This window comes from Macrosteles quadrilineatus, unplaced genomic scaffold (assembly GCF_028750875.1).
Source record: "Macrosteles quadrilineatus isolate MER2022 unplaced genomic scaffold, UCM_ALF_1.0 Scaffold_3__2_contigs__length_128488019, whole genome shotgun sequence".
NCBI classification, from domain to species: Eukaryota; Metazoa; Arthropoda; class Insecta; order Hemiptera; family Cicadellidae; genus Macrosteles; species Macrosteles quadrilineatus.
Window position 1 is genome coordinate 77751456 of NW_026542596.1, and position 17227 is coordinate 77768682.

A 17227-nucleotide genomic window follows, 5' to 3' on the forward strand; every position below is an offset into this window, starting at 1 on the left:
GAAGTTGTTAAAATTTTAAACCACATGAAGTAGACCCCCTCTTTACCGACCCTAATGGGACCGGACCTAGGTCGGATAACTCAAAAGGTCGGTTAAAACGAGCAATCGCTAAAAATATAACATAATGAAGTGCTATTCATTTGGTATCATATAATCATTATTTTAAAGTAGTAGTACTTGCATAATTTATGAAATAGACTACACTTGTCTCCTTTTTTTTGTATTGATAGAAAAATTACAAATAAACACTAAACGGTTAAGTTGAATACTTTCAGTGGAATAAATTATAGAGTTGTAGGCAAGAGTCAATAAAATTTCAGTTTTTAATAGCTTTAGTACTGTAATATTAATTGATGCTTTAAAATCTATTGTTATACAGTACAGAACTTTTTGATGAAATTAAAGATGCAAGCAACCATTTTGTTACGAGGCAAGATGTTTATTTATTAGCCTCTCACTGGAGGCTCGAGTCACAAAAACTATCTTGACCTTGGAGTAGTCCCCTGCCCTTCCTACAATTTGCGATGATTCCTATAAAGCAGCGGTTAAACCAAACTGCTCTCAAAGCAAGGCCGGTTAAAACAAACTGTAATATTTTACAATCGACGGCAGATAATCCGAAGAGGGGGTCTGCTGTATTTATTTAGGGCAGAAGGAACAGTGAAGAACAAAGAAATACAGTGACGTTACATCTTTATCCGTATCAAAGCCAGACCGCATTGGTGCACAATGTGAGAAAAATAATGGAGTGCAAAATCAAGAGAGAACTTGTTGGTTTCACGACAAACATCGGCTGTGTGGTCTTCACATTCTGTGAATAGTCCGGTGCTGAAGTCAGGCATAAGCTCGGTGCTGATGTGTGGGTAGAATATCTGATCCACTGTGTAGGTTAAGTTAGCCTTAAAAGCTATCATCTGGAATTCTGACAATCGACTGGTCGGTAGTGCCAGGTAAACTTTGTATTTCAGTCGTTTCTCTTGCCAAATAACTTCAGACTCTTCGATAACTGATTTCGCTTTTAGAGTGGCATTCAGTACTGAATCAGACAATCCCATTTCATAGGCAAAGAAGTCTCTGGTAGTCTGGTACCTGTAGAAAATATAGAATGTTTTAATACAAGTTTTAAAAATAACTGAATTTATTTAACTAATTTGCTAATCAGTATAGGCCTAATGCTCACGTCCATGTCACTGGCCCGGCCATGACGGAATTAGTACATAAGAATTAGGCTAATATTTAGTACCTATTTCGTACTATTTAGTACCAACAAACAAAAAATTAGTACCCCACTCGGTACCGGATAACTAATTAATTTAGGATTCCGGGCCAGTGACATGCTGGCCCGGCCATTTTCGAATTTGATCCTAATATGTATACCATCATTTAGTACCTATTTCGTACTATTTTGTACCTCCATTAATATAATTTGTACCTCAAAGAAAACCAAGCTACGGGCCCGTTAACTGTACAGGTCAATGACCCCTCAGCCCGGCCATATCGGAACCTATGGTTATAAGCTATACTACTATTTAGTACTTATTTCGTACTATTTTGTACCTCCATTAATATAATTTGTACTTCAAAGATAACCAAGCTACGGACCCGTTAACTGTACAGGTCAATGACCCCTCAGCCCGGCCATATCGGAACCTGTAGTTATAAGCTATGCTACTATTTAGTACCTTGTTCGTACTTTTTTGTACCTTTCGAGGTAAAAAAATTACCTCAAAGATAAACAAACTACTTATGTTACATATTGTATGTGTAATCATGTTATTGTTAGTGGTTAATTACCCCTCAGCCCGGCCATGTCACAGTTTCTAGTTATAAGGTATGCTATTATTTAGTACTCAATAATAAACAAGTGATGCAGTTATTTGGTGGTTATCTCCAACTATTTAGTTCTTCATATTAAACAATATGTACTACTCATACAACCCAAGTAATCAATGTGTCGAGGTTTAGGCTATTTTGGTGCGAGGGTACTGTGGTGATTTTTTTATTTCATTCAACATTAAGTTCACAACTTTGTTAATTTTTTCTTTCTTTTTTCTTAATTAATTTATGTTGTAAAACTTAACGAGCTGTTGGCCCGTCCTACGTACGGGAATTTAGTAGTCATCTAAAACTGAAGTAATATCAATATTTCTAGAATGTAGAATGTTAGCGTCGGCTGCTAGACTTTTTACAATTTTAAACTATCTTCTAAAAAACTGAAACCCTAAACTAAAATTATGGCTTCAACATTCCCTAGTTTTCAAAATTATTTGTCTTTCAGTTTTTTTAGTAGTTTTTTTAGAAGTACAAATTATATTAATGGAGGTACAAAATAGTACGAAATAAGTACTAAATAGTAGTATAGCTTATAACCATAGGTTCCGATATGGCCGGGCTGAGGGGCCATGGATCTGTACAGTTAACGGGCCCGTAGCTTGGTTTTCTTTGAGGTACAAATTATTTTAATGGGGGTACAAAATAGTACGAAATAGGTACTAAATAGTAGTATAGCTTATAACCATAGGTTACGATATGGCCGGGCTGAGGGGTCGTTGAACTGTACAGTTCACAGGCCCGTAGCTTGGTTTTCTTTGAAGTACAAATTATATTAATGGAGGTACAAAATAGTACAAAATAAGTACTAAATAGTAGTATAGCTTATAACCATAGGTTCCGATATGGCCGGGCTGAGGGGTCATTGACCTGTACAGGTAACGGGCCCGTAGCTTGGTTTTCTTTGAGGTACAAATTATATTAATGGAGATACAAAATAGTACAAAATAAGTACTAAATAGTAGTATAGCTTATAACCATAGGTTCCGATATGGCCGGGCTGAGGGGTCATTGACCTGTACAGGTAACGGGCCCGTAGCTTGGTTTTCTTTGAGGTACAAATTGTATTAATGGAGGTACAAAATAGTACGAAATAAGTACTAAATAGTAGTATATTTTATAACCATAGGTTACGATATGGCCGGGCTGAGAGGTCATTGACCTGTACAGTTAACGGGCCCGTAGCTTGGTTTTCTTTGAGGTACAAATTATATTAATGGAGGTACAAAATAGTACGAAATAGGTACTAAATGATGGTATACATATTAGGATCAAATTCGAAAATGGCCGGGCCAGCATGTCACTGGCCCGGAATCCTAAATTAATTAGTTATCCGGTACCGAGTGGGGTACTAATTTTTTGTTTGTTGGTACTAAATAGTACGAAATAGGTACTAAATATTAGCATAATTTTTATGTACTAATTCCGTCATGGCCGGGCCAGTGACATGGACGTCTTATGCTCTAATGTATGTATGTTTATTCTTTACACACTTTAATCTCCTAGGGGCCGTTTTTCCCACCCAAGATCTAATTTAACTCTGATCTGTTTTCAACTCTTTTTCAACCCCATATTCACTTAGCCCAAGATACTGTAATTTCTAAGCCTAGACTAGGTTTGGGTTATTCCTGCAAGTGAGGCAATTTCCCCGGCAATCTATGGGTTGAACCAGGAGGGAGCAATAATAACTTAATTTTTGATTGGCTGACTTTTGTCACCGCGGCGGAGTTTAGGAACACTTTGATACTAAGATAGCAGTGGTAGCATCGCCGCAAGCGGTCTTACTTTCTGGAAGGCCCTCATATTTTCATTTAGGGATATTTTGAGAGGATAGCAGGCTTACCTGAAAAGGAAAGAGAAACACAAAACGTTACACAAAAATGACAGTGAAATATCCTAATAATACTTTTGTGTTTCTTGTGCCAGTTTGGACTCTTTCCCATTCAGGTTTAAGCCTGCTATCCTCTCAAAATATCCTAAAAACTGAGGCCCTCATGCTCTATGTAACATCCTTAACCTCATAGTTTCATTTAACTTATTTTATTTTTATTTATTTCTTATATTTCAGGATGAGTAGTCTACCCGAAGCTTTTTGTAAACACCCTGTATAAAAAATAATTTAAATTATCAAAGGACCAAGGTATAAACAATGTCATACCTTATTCCAGTTTTCTGATTGACAGCGGTGACTCTGCCTTGTTTCAAATGCAATAAGGACACTGGTAGAGGGTAGACGAAGCTCGTGACTAGATGAACCGTGGTCAGTCTTGGTTTCTCTCTCATGACCACTGAGATGTGGTCTAACAGTGGGTAAACACCGGCTTGATGAACAAACCCGTACACCAACACCAGAAACATGTTGATCAGATACCACAGAGTGAGAATTTTGTCTTTGTACCCGTGAGCGATTTCTTTTTTCACAAACACTTTCACACCCTTGTCATGTTTCTCGCTGATCTGCTGCTGTTCGTTGACGTTGCGAATCCTCTGAGAGTGGAGGAAGACGAGTGGAAGAGTTATCGGGATCAGAAACCTCGGCTCTTGATGAGGGAAGATGGATAGTAGTGTAACGGGTACAATGTACGCAGATGTCATGAGACCGATGATGCTCTGTATACGAGGTAGTTCACTCCAGCGCCTCTTCACTATTCTGTGGCAATACAATAGCCAAATAATAGTCACAATGTTTGGTAATTTTTCAAAATAACATTATATTTATAAGTGAGAGGAAACCTCTGTGTAGCTCTAGCTTAAATTTTAATTTATATGAAGATGATCAGGTGGTCAGAGTTATTGTTTATTACACTGTTGTGGATACCAAATGTACAGTAAAATTTCATAAGTTGGCACAGTAATTACCATGGTTGTCTGTATAGTAGCCCAAGATCTTCTTTGACCGCCCGTGGCAGTCCAACAAGCAAATTCAAATCTGTCACCAGTCACGTAATCTTTACCTTAGCCACTACTATTTTAGCTGGTTCCCACCCAAATGAGACAATTAGTCTCCTAATAGATTTCAAAAAAGCTGTGTAAGAAAATTGATGCCCCCACCAAAATAAATCACAGTCTGTGATTAGACAGAAAAACATTGTTGGTCTAAGAAATTGAATTAGCTTGTCTGGCTACGACAGTAACTTGGTAGAGATATAAATTTATGGAAAACCCTCGTACAATGAGTACTAGAGAGAGTGATTGATGCCCTTGCAGGTATCATGTTTTATTAAAATTATTATTTCTTATATCTTCTTTAAGGGATTAATTGATGTCATTATGATGAAGCCAGTAATTGACAATCCACAAACAAAAAAGGTCCTATATGTGTTGAACTACCAAGTTCTGAAATTGGTGTAAATACCTACTTCGTAGTAAGTTAATCCTGATTGTTGCTAATTGTCGCAACTAGTTTAGACTTTCTACGTCATCTTCAGGTGTCAAGGATGTCAAAAGGGTGGTCACTTCATATGATTGTCATCGTTAGATACAAAGTACATAAAAAAACAAATACGGACATTAAAATGGTAAAAACAGTACAATTAACACGTTAAAAAACAAACAAAATGGTAACTGCAGTATTGGAATAATGTGTCCGTTACTGCAGTTACCGTTTTGGTAGATTTAATCGTGTTAATGTACCGTCTTTCCTATTTTAATGTTCGTGTTCGTGTGTATATGTACTTTTTGTGTAATGACGACCTTCATATGAAGTGATCACCCTTTTGACATCCTTGGGGCCTGAAGATGACTTAGTAGAAAGTCAAAACTGGTTGCGACACTAGCAACAATCAGGATTACTAGGAAGCAGGTATTTACACAAATTTCATATATTTAACGTAATCAGGAGGCTAACATCAAAATTGATACCAAGTTCTAATTCTAAACGTCTCAATGGGTCATCCAGTAACCAATGTGTTCAGTGGCAGTAGCACTAACATATTAGTGTTATTGAAGTACTAACCTGTACAACAGACTGGTGACTGCAGAGAAGGCTGCCAATGCTAACACATTGTACAAGAGAGGCATGTTCAACAACACATGAGTTATCCTTGGATGGAGGCCGTGGTTGGCCAGATTACTTGTATACATGTTGTACTGTATAAAGTTGTAAGGGGTCATCACAAAATTGCTCTCCAAACTGACCTTCTTCTGCAAAATCTCGTGCCATGTCAAGTATCCAAAGTAAATGGAATCAATCAATATCATGATCACTGTCATCGGCAAAGCGCACAGCCCTGTAAATTGAGAAAATACAGTCAAACACACACCACCAAACACATTGGTTGTTTTGAATGTAGAAAACAAATGCTACCAAACAATATGCTTTACGGTGTGTTGGCTAAAGATTACCAGAGTAGTGCAAACTTAACAATTTTTTTGAAAAGGGATACATCGATACATCTCATTATGCTTATCCAAGAATGTTGAGTGACCAGGGGACAATAGATACACAATAGTCACGAAACATTAGAAACACTGTTATATGACTTTTATTGTGTATCTATCAGTTAAAAGGACTCATGTAAACTAGTTTAACTCTATCTTTTTTCAAAAAATTCTTATTAGTGACTCGGCTTTCTTATGAAGTATAACCCAACATGTGGCTAATAACAATTCAGAAGTAGAATTGTCAAAAGTTAGGTTTTTCGATCAAATAAGGTAATTATTAAATTGATATTTTGAAAGTGACTTGATGGCTCAATCGGTAGCATGGCGAACCAGAATTGTAAAAACAATGTTGAGGATTCACATGGTACAGCTCTTATGCTATCACTTCTTGTGCTACACTGCTTAGTTAGGGATGCACCCCTATTATGTTATTTTATTCCATAAAAGCTACCAACTTAATACAACACAAGGTTTTGTGTGGCTGGACCTTGTAAAATTTATGGTTACAATTACTTTTCTTATTTGGTCTCCATAACACGACACCTTCACTATTTGCTTTGCGAGTTTTACTCACAGCCTTATTGGCTTAAAATGTTCCCTAATAATAATGCAACATTACGGTATTTGTTAAAAAAATCTAACTCTTTGGACTTGTGTCAATAATGATAATGCAATCCCAGGCATAGAATGGACTTGTGGTGTCGGTTGGAGCCTGGAGATAAAAAAGGTAACCTGCCAATTTTATTATGTCTCAAAAACTCACCCAAAAGCAGGATCCTAAGGTGAAATTCAGACAATCCCACACTCTTGGAGCCGAGCCCACGATGGAGCCAGAAGAAAATCGGAGTGAAGGCAAAAGCAAGAAATGTTGGGCGGTTGAAGACACCTATGACAGTGATACTGGCAATGATGGCACAACTACTGAATGAGTGACCCGGAAGTGACTTGCGTAAACGGCTCAATCTAACCTTCTCTCTCATGTCGGCTGTCTTTGAATAGCATTCTTGCAAATACTCATCGGTGCTTATAATCTGAAAACCATGAATGTTGCAGAAGGTTTGACATTTTTTGACAATACGTTTTGATAGAAAAATTTAACTATTTGTATTAACAAGTAACAACCATTTCATACAGCATAAGTAGGATACACAAAGCAAAATATTACCACAGATCAAATTTGTTCTTTGTAATTTTTAAATATTTCTTTTATATCATTGCATCAATTTTTTTTCCAATTTTTTGTTGTTGAATAATTGTATGGTTATAAGTTTGGGGCAAGAGGTTAAATATTGTTCACTAATTTAAATAAAAAGTTTGCAATCACAAATTTCTGTATCGATTGATTTTCAACAAGTACAAGAAATATTTCATACAATACAGTATGACTCCAATTATCCGAATCAATTGGAACCGTACCACATTTGAATAGTCCTAAATTAGAATCTGCGATCACGGAGGACAATTATAATTTCCGGTGACTGTAGGATTTTTTTACTGCGATCATATAATACGAAGACGATGTTTCCATGACCGCGGGAGACTATGATTATGTCTACACAACCAGGGGAGAGGTTTTAGATTTTGCCGCGTTCACGGCTTCTACTTTCTTTAACAAAGATTTTTATTAATGTGGTTTTAACTTTATAACATTTTTTCCTGTAAGTGTTTCGGATAGTTGGTGTTCAGATAATTGGAGTTCTACTGTACTTATTTAGCTGCTATGAGATATGTTTAATGCAAAGCAATCATCGACGGATGCATGATTTTTTTTCTCACCTGATCAGATCTATACATACAGTCCGCAACAAAGTAGATCAACAATGAAGTGAGAACCATTTCAATTGCATTTGAAAATGTGTGAGTTCCATAAACCAGTATAACATAAGAACTTGCAAGTGTAAGCAGCCGAGCTCTGTAGTTTTGTCCATAAATGGTGCAAATTCTGCAAAAAGTAACATACATGTTACGAATACAAAGAAAAGCTAGATGCATGAAACAAAATTAAATTTGAGGACACAATAATCTAACATTTTGAAACTTCAAGATTTTAAATTTTTTCCATGACAGCAGCATTATTCATGTGGGCCACAAACAATAAAAATAGTGATTCAATGGTCTAAAATATATAATTGCTACAAAAAACAATTCATTAAACATCTCCGGTTGACATTGATTTCGGACTTGAGAAATGACTCACAAAGTTTTTTTCCAGGTAGGCTAATGAAATCATAGACAAAAAGTGTAATTATACTGATTGGTGCGACTGGCAGGCTATCATCAGGTATAGGAGATTGTTTCCTACTCTTATGTCGGCTAGTTTGGTCTCTATGACTGGCATCATTCTTCAGCATTGCTAGTTTTTGGTGCTAGAGAATTAGAGGGCATTTCGGAGGAGCACAAACTGCAAACAGAGTCACTGACAGTCATTACCTAAAGTGGCTGTATAATAAAATACCTACTTACTTGTAGAGGCTCCAATCGTTTAAAAATGACAGCATGCAGCATGTAAGTCTCGGTACGACAAGTAAAAAATAAGGTGTAATCAAATCCCATCCTAGAAATAGCTTGAAAAATGGTGAAAATAGTTGTAAGAGGTAAATTGGTAGACCAGCGTAGAGATAAGGCAATGCAACACTTCTGATTGGTTTGGTTGCATTGAACTCCCACGGCCGTGATGCTTCGACGTTGAATATGTCCTCTGAAAAAGAAACAAAAAGAAACATATTATTTACTAAGCTAATATTTTGAAAGAATCGATAAATGGTGATTTTGCATCTTTAGGGTGAAAACTCATTAAAAGAGATGTTGGTTTACGTTTATACAATAGAACCTCGACAACAAGGGTCATTTTCAAATCCAATTGAAATTATTTGACCCCTAAACACATGTTATTAATTGTTAACCTCTATAAGAAGTCAACCTTGGTAACAAGTCTTATTTTATAATCCCTACGAGAGTCTTGTTATCAAGGTTCTACTGTAATTGGAACAATCGGGTATTAATTTGAGCAATTTTGTACTGAGTTAACATTAACTGTCTGAAGACACTAGGACAGAAAGTAGGGTTTGTGTAAGCATAGATTTAACATGATACCACAACAATAGCTTCTGTCATGCGAGGAAGTATGCTAATCTTATATATTAAAACGCGATAGGGTTTTTTTATTTCACGATTCTGAATCAACCATGTGACAGATTTTCATGATTTTTGTGTTTAAAGAAAGATAATTTTGAGAACTAGGGAATGTCGAAGCCATAATTTTAGTTTAGGGTTTCAGTTTTTTAGAAATTAAGTTATAAATTTTAAAAAGTCTTGCAGCCGACACTAAGATTCTACTCTAGCTTTTGGTATAGTAACATTTAATTAATGGGCGTGTTCTGGGAACATGTACCGGTGCACCGGTGCAGATTAACCGGTGACTTACTCACCGGGGCAAAAGTCTTGGTATCCCAGAACGGTTAGTCGCCGGTTTACGGTACACATCGGATTATAATCTACACATTCACCTACTATTTGCTTTATAATATTTAAATAAAACAAACAGACTTGCCCTTACGGAATAAATTATTTAAAATTTATTATGTAATACTGTATAACCCCCTCATTGAATAAATTTTAACTCATTACGCAACATAACCTAAAAAACTAATGAACATTATTCGGTGGACCCGCCATCTTGCCGTAGCTGCAAGCTGTTGTCAAAGAAACTGACCAATCAGAGGCCGTCGGTGTATTATGCACCGTACAATTTCTCCGGTGCATGAATCTTGTACTGGTGGAGGAAAAAAAGGAAATAGCTGTCTGCTAGGTTAACTCACCAGTCTCCCAGAACGACACATTTTTTGCACCGGTGCACCGGTATATGTTCCCAGAACGCGCTCAATGTCAGCTGTAAACATTCAGCGTTTTCGACAAATATTCAGCATTTGGATGAAAATGAAATGTCACACGCAGGGTTGACTTATTTATACTATGTGTAATGCTATAATCATTGATAAGTTCATTTATTCAATAAGAGGATGAGAGATTATTCAAAATATAAAATACTAGATGTTTTAATTTATTTTTTTGAGCAGTCTTTAAAATCTTTAGTTTGTTTTAGTGTAATATAATTTGTTATAACATAGACTAACCAACACAAGAAGACTTCTCATCCCATTGTAAATTTTGAAGCACGTTTTTCGTGTCTAGTTCATGTACGTGACACAAAGGCGCTAGTGTCGACGAAACTTTGTTTCCATTATTTTAGGGTTAATCTCATGATTTGTGCTTTACTGTTTGGTTATATAACTAGGGGACAAGTTATTGTTTATGATTAGATCGTATTATTTGGTTAAACAAGGTTTTAAATGGCTGTAATAACGGGAAAGAAATTGTAAACAAAACACGACCTCTACATAAACCGTACAGAACTAACAATAAAATTGTCCTCAGCTGTTCCATAAGGATGAGAAATCTACTAAGGGAGTATGAGCGCGTTCTGGGAACATGTACCGGTGCACCGGTGCAACAAATGTGTCGTTCTGGGAGACCGGTGAGTTAACATAGCAGACAGCTATTTCCTATTTTTTCTCCACCGGTGCAAGATTTATGCACCGGAGAAATTGTACGGTGCATAATACACCGGCGGCCTCTGATTGGTCAGTTTATTTGACAACAGCTTGCAGCTACGGCAAGATGGCGGGTCCACCGAATAATGTTAATTAGTGTTATAGGTTATGTTGCGTAATGAGTAAAAATTTGTTCAATGAGGGGGTAATACAACGTAATAAATAATAATTTTCAAATAATTTATTCCGTGAGGGCAAGTCTGTTTGTTTGATTTAAATATTATAAAGCAAATAGTAGGTGGATGTGTAAATTATAATCCAATGTGTACCGTAAACCGGTGAATAACCGTTCTGGGATACCAAGACTCTTGCCCCGGGGCGATACCGGTGAGTAAGTCACCAGTTAATCTGCACCGGTACATGTTCCCAGAACGCGCCCTATGTTTTATCTATGGTTATAACTAACAGCTGGTTGAATATAAAAATATTGTATATAATTACCTTTTACTCTGCGATTTTCTCATTGATTATAGGAAATAAATAAGATTCTATAGCCATTGATGTATACGATTCGAAGCTCACGAGTCTTCAAAAGAAAGCTTATGAAAATTATTTTACTTCTAGACTTTTTGAGGAAAGGTTGGGAAAATAACAATGATCATATGTTTTAATTCACCTTGGCAGTAATAATGATTACAATAAATTTTAAACTGCTTAAACTATGCTTGAATTAGGATTAGACATATTGATATCTAAATATATAAAAGGCAAAGCCCTCACTGACACACTCACTCACTCACTCATCACTAATTCTCCCACTTCCCATTTACCTAGGAGGCTGAAATTTGGTACACCGATTCTTTAGGCATTAAATAGGAAAACTAAGTTGTTTTTATTCTGATCGGACTCTCGGGCTCCGCCCCAGTGGCTCTGGAGTTTCCCATGTTAACCTTATGATTTTTCATATTTAAAAGGAATTAATGAATCTTATCAGCTGTTTCAATTAAACAAGTTGGTTCTGTTCTATGATGTTCAATAGCTTTAAAGTTACAAGGATTGCCAACAGGGTGCAGCACTATTATTATTTTTTTAATTTATGACAACAGCTAATTTGCAACCAAAAGGTGAGTGAGCGTAGCGAACGAACTTCAACCTGGAGGCGAGTTAGCGTAGCGAACGAGCTAACCTGAAGGCAAGTGAGCGCAGCGAACGAGCTCCAACCTAAAGGTGAGTGAGCATAGCGAATGCACTTCAACCAGGACGTTCGCGTTTGAGTCATGCGAACGAGCTCATCTTGAAAATTAAGAAGTTAAACGGGGCAAAGCCCGCGGGTACAGCTAGTAATTATATACAGTTTTAATGGACTACTTGATTCCCATACGTAGGATGGGCCAGCAGCTCGTACATATTAATTACTGAATATTTTAAGGAAAACCACAATTAATTGCATACAGTTGGCATTTCTATTCTTACTATCCCAAATGATGGTAAACAGTTTCATGTTTACTATTTAGGATGGACAAAATTGATATGAGTATTTCGACAGAAATATGAATGAAAAATTAGAACAAGTATTACTTCAGTAAAATAATTTTAAAATATTATGATTAATATTCTTGAAGAACATGGGTTTTTGTTGTTATGTTCTTGGCCTGAAACGAGCCTAATTTTTATTGCCGAGATCTCTGATTACAATTTCCTGGGGTAAAGTTGTAAGGATGATTTTCTGTCTTAAATTTTGATGGAACAAAAACATGATTTTGATCAAAAACATTTTATGGAAAATAAAGTATATCTTTTACACTTAATAAACATTGGCTATACAAAACTACCAGTATTAAATAAATACTTTTAACATCTCACCATTGACAATTTCTATGGACTGGAAATACTCGTCAGGTTGGATGTATCCAGTCTGAGGAAGTAGTGTTAAAGCAATCCGAAGAAATGCCAGCAAAGCATACGGAGCCAAACTTAGGTTTAAATCCTTCTTTTCATCATCAGATAAATTTGTCCTACCACTTTCTTCTTTTAACTTATCTTTTGAATTTTGAAATTTCATGTCTTCATTTACTTAAGTATTTCTTTAGATCACTCAGGGCCAGCATCACATGAAAAATCTAGACAACATGTCATTCATAAATCAATATTCAATGTGAAGACAAAAACAACCATGTAATAAATAATTGAAGGGGAACAACAATAACAACTATTAGGGTTATTAATTTATAAGCTAAGTGACTATGCGAAAATCACTTAAAAATAATATTTCAAATAAATTAGTTCAAATCTCAAAATCATAAAACCAAAAAAAAATAGAGTTAGGCCTATGGTCAAATTTCAAATTGATCGGCCTTGACACCTTAAATATTCAATTACCTATAGATAATAACTTAAGATTCTATTTACTTTCACCAGAACCTGTAAGTGCTTCTTACGCTACATTTAGCTACATGGGAACTAGGACACAAAGGATCGCTAACAAATTCAAGAAATATCGAGTATCAATAGCCTTCAGGACCCAGAACACTTTGAGTAATAGTATCCAATAGTCAATGGTAATATAGGCTACTGCATCCACATATAGAAGATTATAACAAATTCAACTCTTCGGGCATCTACAAAATAAATTTTAACGATTGTGATCATGTTTATATTGGACAAACTATAAACTTAATAAAACGATTCAAAAACCACACATCTGCATGGAGAAACAACAAACCGGAAAGATCAAATGTCGCACAGCACTTAGTACAAAATGGCCACTCATTAGGAAGAATGGAAAAAAATGTATGTATTTTAAAGAATTGTAAGAAAGGAAATGTGATTAATGCTTGGGAAGAATTGTATATTTATAAGGAAAAATGTAAAAATAGAAATAAGCTCATTAATGAACAAGTAAATTTAATAACACGTACGATGCTGATCAAGAAGTTATTTAAAATTAAACTGTTATAGCCTAACCTAACCAACCAAACAGTTTCATTTTATAATTGATATACCGGTAGTTTAAACAAATCGAGGAATGAAGGTTTCTAATCGAATCGGTATTTTTACTCGATATTAGTGTAGCCCAGTTTAGAAAATTTAGGCCTACTCAGAGCCTATAGAAAGAGTTCATAAACCAGTCCAGGGTAGCCTACAGTTCTGCACATAATCTACAAGCGGAACTATACCATATCTCATGAAACTTTAATTTGATTGATTAAAATATAATCCTAATGTAAGTTAAGTTACATTATAGATTTTCTGTTTTTTTATGGGTAAGTTTTATTTAAGGAAAGGGTCGCTCACCACTCTTTTAGTGCGCTGTTTAGGGTGGTTAGTTTAGGTCAGTTCAGTTTATTATGACAAACTAGCCTAGAAAGACACTCAGCTGTTTACAGAATTTGACAAATGTATTTCTGACCACCACCCACAAACATTTTGACAAGCCACTGTTGTAGGCATAATTTGTTGGCTCAAACCTCCGGCCATAGACACCTGGTTTTATCATAAACTCAACTAATCCAAACTGAACTCAACTAACATAAACCTAATCACTGCAGCATGGTGTGAAAGTCTTTTTAAAACACCCTATTGCTTAAAATGTTCCTATTCAATTAACACAAGCCAATATTATATTGTGGGAAAACTACATCCAAATCTATATGAATATAACTTAAGCCAAGCCAAAATAATTCATCCGATAATATATCGTGGGTTCTTGTTCTCTGTAGAGTATACCCCCAGTCCACACTAACAAACCATGAATACCCTAGAAAAATACCGGTATGGATCATAAACATAAACAAATGACGTTTTTCGCACGAAAATAAACATTATTTAACATTGCTTAAATGGAACTGCCAAAACATATGTTCAATGCTATTAGTATAGGATTGGGGCCAACATCATTTGTTTATGTTTATGATCCATACCGGTATATTTCTAGTAAGTTATTCGTGTAACAAACCCAACCAATTGATAAAAAATAAGCAATAAATAATATAACATATGTACTATAAGTTAATCAATAGGCCTATAAATAGGTTAACATACCTTGTCGTCAATCCTAAAATTAGTCTACGGTGACTAGTTTTGAAACATCAGTGATTTCATTGATGAGCCTCTTGCCTCTTAAAAATATTGGGACATCTTGTCGTTATCAATACACAATAGGTAGTACTTATGGCCAGCCACGCATTCATTTTTGTAAATAGTTTGTGTCCATGTTCGTGTTTATATATGTTAAATGTACTATTGTGTATTGGGAAGAGAAGATGTCCCAATATTTTTAAGAGGCAAGAGGCTCGTCAATGAAATCACTGATGTTTCAAAACTAATCGCCGTAGACTAATTTTAGGATTGACGACAAGGTATGTTAACCTATTTACATTGTCTATAATCAATCCTGGAGGCAATGATGAATAAATATATATTTTAAGTTAATCATTCATTAGGTAGTGAATAAAATCAAATTTAAGTGCAAGCAAATATCGGTAAGATCGTGTGCATCAAAATAAAATATGAACCAATTGATTCAACCCGTGGTGTTGAGGGGTACAGTTTCTTAACTGGGCTATGTTAATATCGATTGAAACTATCGAATTGAAAATATTGATTAATAATCGATATTTTTAAATATATTTATCATCAAATTAAACTATCATAACCTAACCAAACCAACCAAACTTGCTGATGGTGAAAAATCGCACGAACGTTTACTAAATCGAATCGATAGTTTCAATCGATATTAGCATAGCCCAGTTAAGAAACTGTACCCGGGTTGGGTACTAAAATTCACCCACTTAAGCAATATATTATTTGATTTCATTTCAATTTGACAGTCCTAGTATGGATTTTAGGAAAGAATACTAACCTACAAAACTCACCCTCATAAATCGCAGCCCGTTGATCAATAAGTGAAAAATGTATTGCACTATCTGTAGGTACAATAATTTTAAGGTAGTTTGAATAAAATTACCTCAAAACAAAATGGAATTCAAATCCTGAGGACCTGAGGCATTGACATTTTTGTTGGTTTTGTTTGATATTGATGTTCGTTCATATTATTGAATCATTGTTTGTTTGTATGTATTTGACATTTTATTTCAATTTGTCTGCTTAGTGCTTCTGCTTCTTTCTCTGATAGGCGTGCTTAATGTTGAGTATCATGAAGCCCTAGTTAACCCAATAAGAAATGTACACCATAAAAAAGCTGTGATGTACAATGAGAAATTGACATTTTCCTATTGTTAAGTGTTGCAGTCGTTGTAGTGGTAGAACATTATCGCTTGGGTCACGGCCACCTTTAACTCCAGGCCGCGGCCTTCGAAGTGGCAACGTCGCAAGTAGTGTTGTAACAGCTGTTTTGTTTGTTTGGAAGCAGCTAATGGTATTTTTGTATTTACAAAGATTGGTTACTGGACTATGACAATATTGACTCCGCTTAAAATGTACAGTTATTGATTTTTAATTCATATTATATCGGATTTCAATTCTGTATGTTTTATTTTCAATATTTTAATAAATTTATGTTCATAAATTTAAATTTAAATCAATAAAGTGCGAATTAATGAGCTGATGTTACCTGTCTGCCAGGTTATCTTAAGGAACGTCTGTCACTAAACAACACCACTTGCGACGTTGCCAATTCTACCAGGCCGCGGCCTGTAGTTAAAGGTGGCCGTGGTAGAATGTCGGAGTGCATAATCCCACTCCTGTAATAGTGTTCCTCCATCGGCGAGTACTTCAAATATCGAAATTATACAAAGATACCAATCAAAAAATATGCTGAGACAGATGACTAATGCACCTTGGTATGACACCAAGAACGCTACCTGAAGACCTTAAGATCCCTACAGTTAACGCAGGGGTGCCCATCCCCCCCTAGACTCATGAGACTCATGACCACCCCCCCCCCCAATTGAGCAACAGCACCCCCCCATAAATGAAGTACACAACAAATTATAAACATTATTCCCCCGCCCAGCATTATTGTAAAACTAAAAGAAGTTTTATACATTTTTTATATTGAAAACTCAAACCCAGTTAATTTATATAAATAAATTTATAGTTTTGTCTGTACATTGCTCAGAACTATACATATTTTGGGTTATTTTTAAGTTTTATACATTGAAGAAGTTGAAACATATGTCTTATCTCAATTTACGTCCGTCTGTCACGGCCCAGGAGGCATTTTACGCAGCCTACTCTAAAGAAAAATAGATTGGATTAATCGTATTTTTTATTACCCCCCTCCCTATTAACTCAGGTAATCGAGTATGTACACAATAGTGTAAAGTATTGTAGTATATGCTACTTGATTGTATTTTAACGAGCTTTATGTCAACAAAGCGTTCTGTGCCGAGTCGCAGTGTAGCTGGATGTGTCTGTACCACGCGTTATCTTTATCCATCACAGCTCACAGGAGTTGAGTCATTCCGTGCCCTCCCTCTTAGATCTCACGTCTTGCTAATCTT

General features: G+C 35.7%; 1 protein-coding gene across 3 annotated transcripts; it reads right to left on the bottom strand.

Moving 5' to 3' along the window:
* Positions 1 to 676: 676 nt before the first annotated feature.
* LOC128988885 (GPI mannosyltransferase 4-like) lies at positions 677 to 15822 on the bottom strand. Of its 3 annotated transcripts, none has more exons than XM_054410633.1 (8): positions 15638 to 15822; positions 12627 to 12883; positions 8677 to 8911; positions 7990 to 8155; positions 6977 to 7244; positions 5786 to 6059; positions 3989 to 4480; positions 677 to 1089 (listed from the first exon to the last, which is right to left on the bottom strand). In XM_054410633.1, exons 2-8 carry the CDS (start codon positions 12823 to 12825, stop codon positions 687 to 689), a joined length of 2037 nt encoding a protein of 678 aa, XP_054266608.1. In that variant the 5' UTR covers positions 12826 to 12883; positions 15638 to 15822; the 3' UTR covers positions 677 to 686. The 3 variants fall into 3 exon arrangements, with proteins under 3 accessions (XP_054266608.1, XP_054266609.1, XP_054266611.1); XM_054410634.1 differs by having other exon boundaries at positions 15625 to 15822; XM_054410636.1 differs by having other exon boundaries at positions 15730 to 15810.
* Positions 15823 to 17227: the final 1405 nt, after the last annotated feature.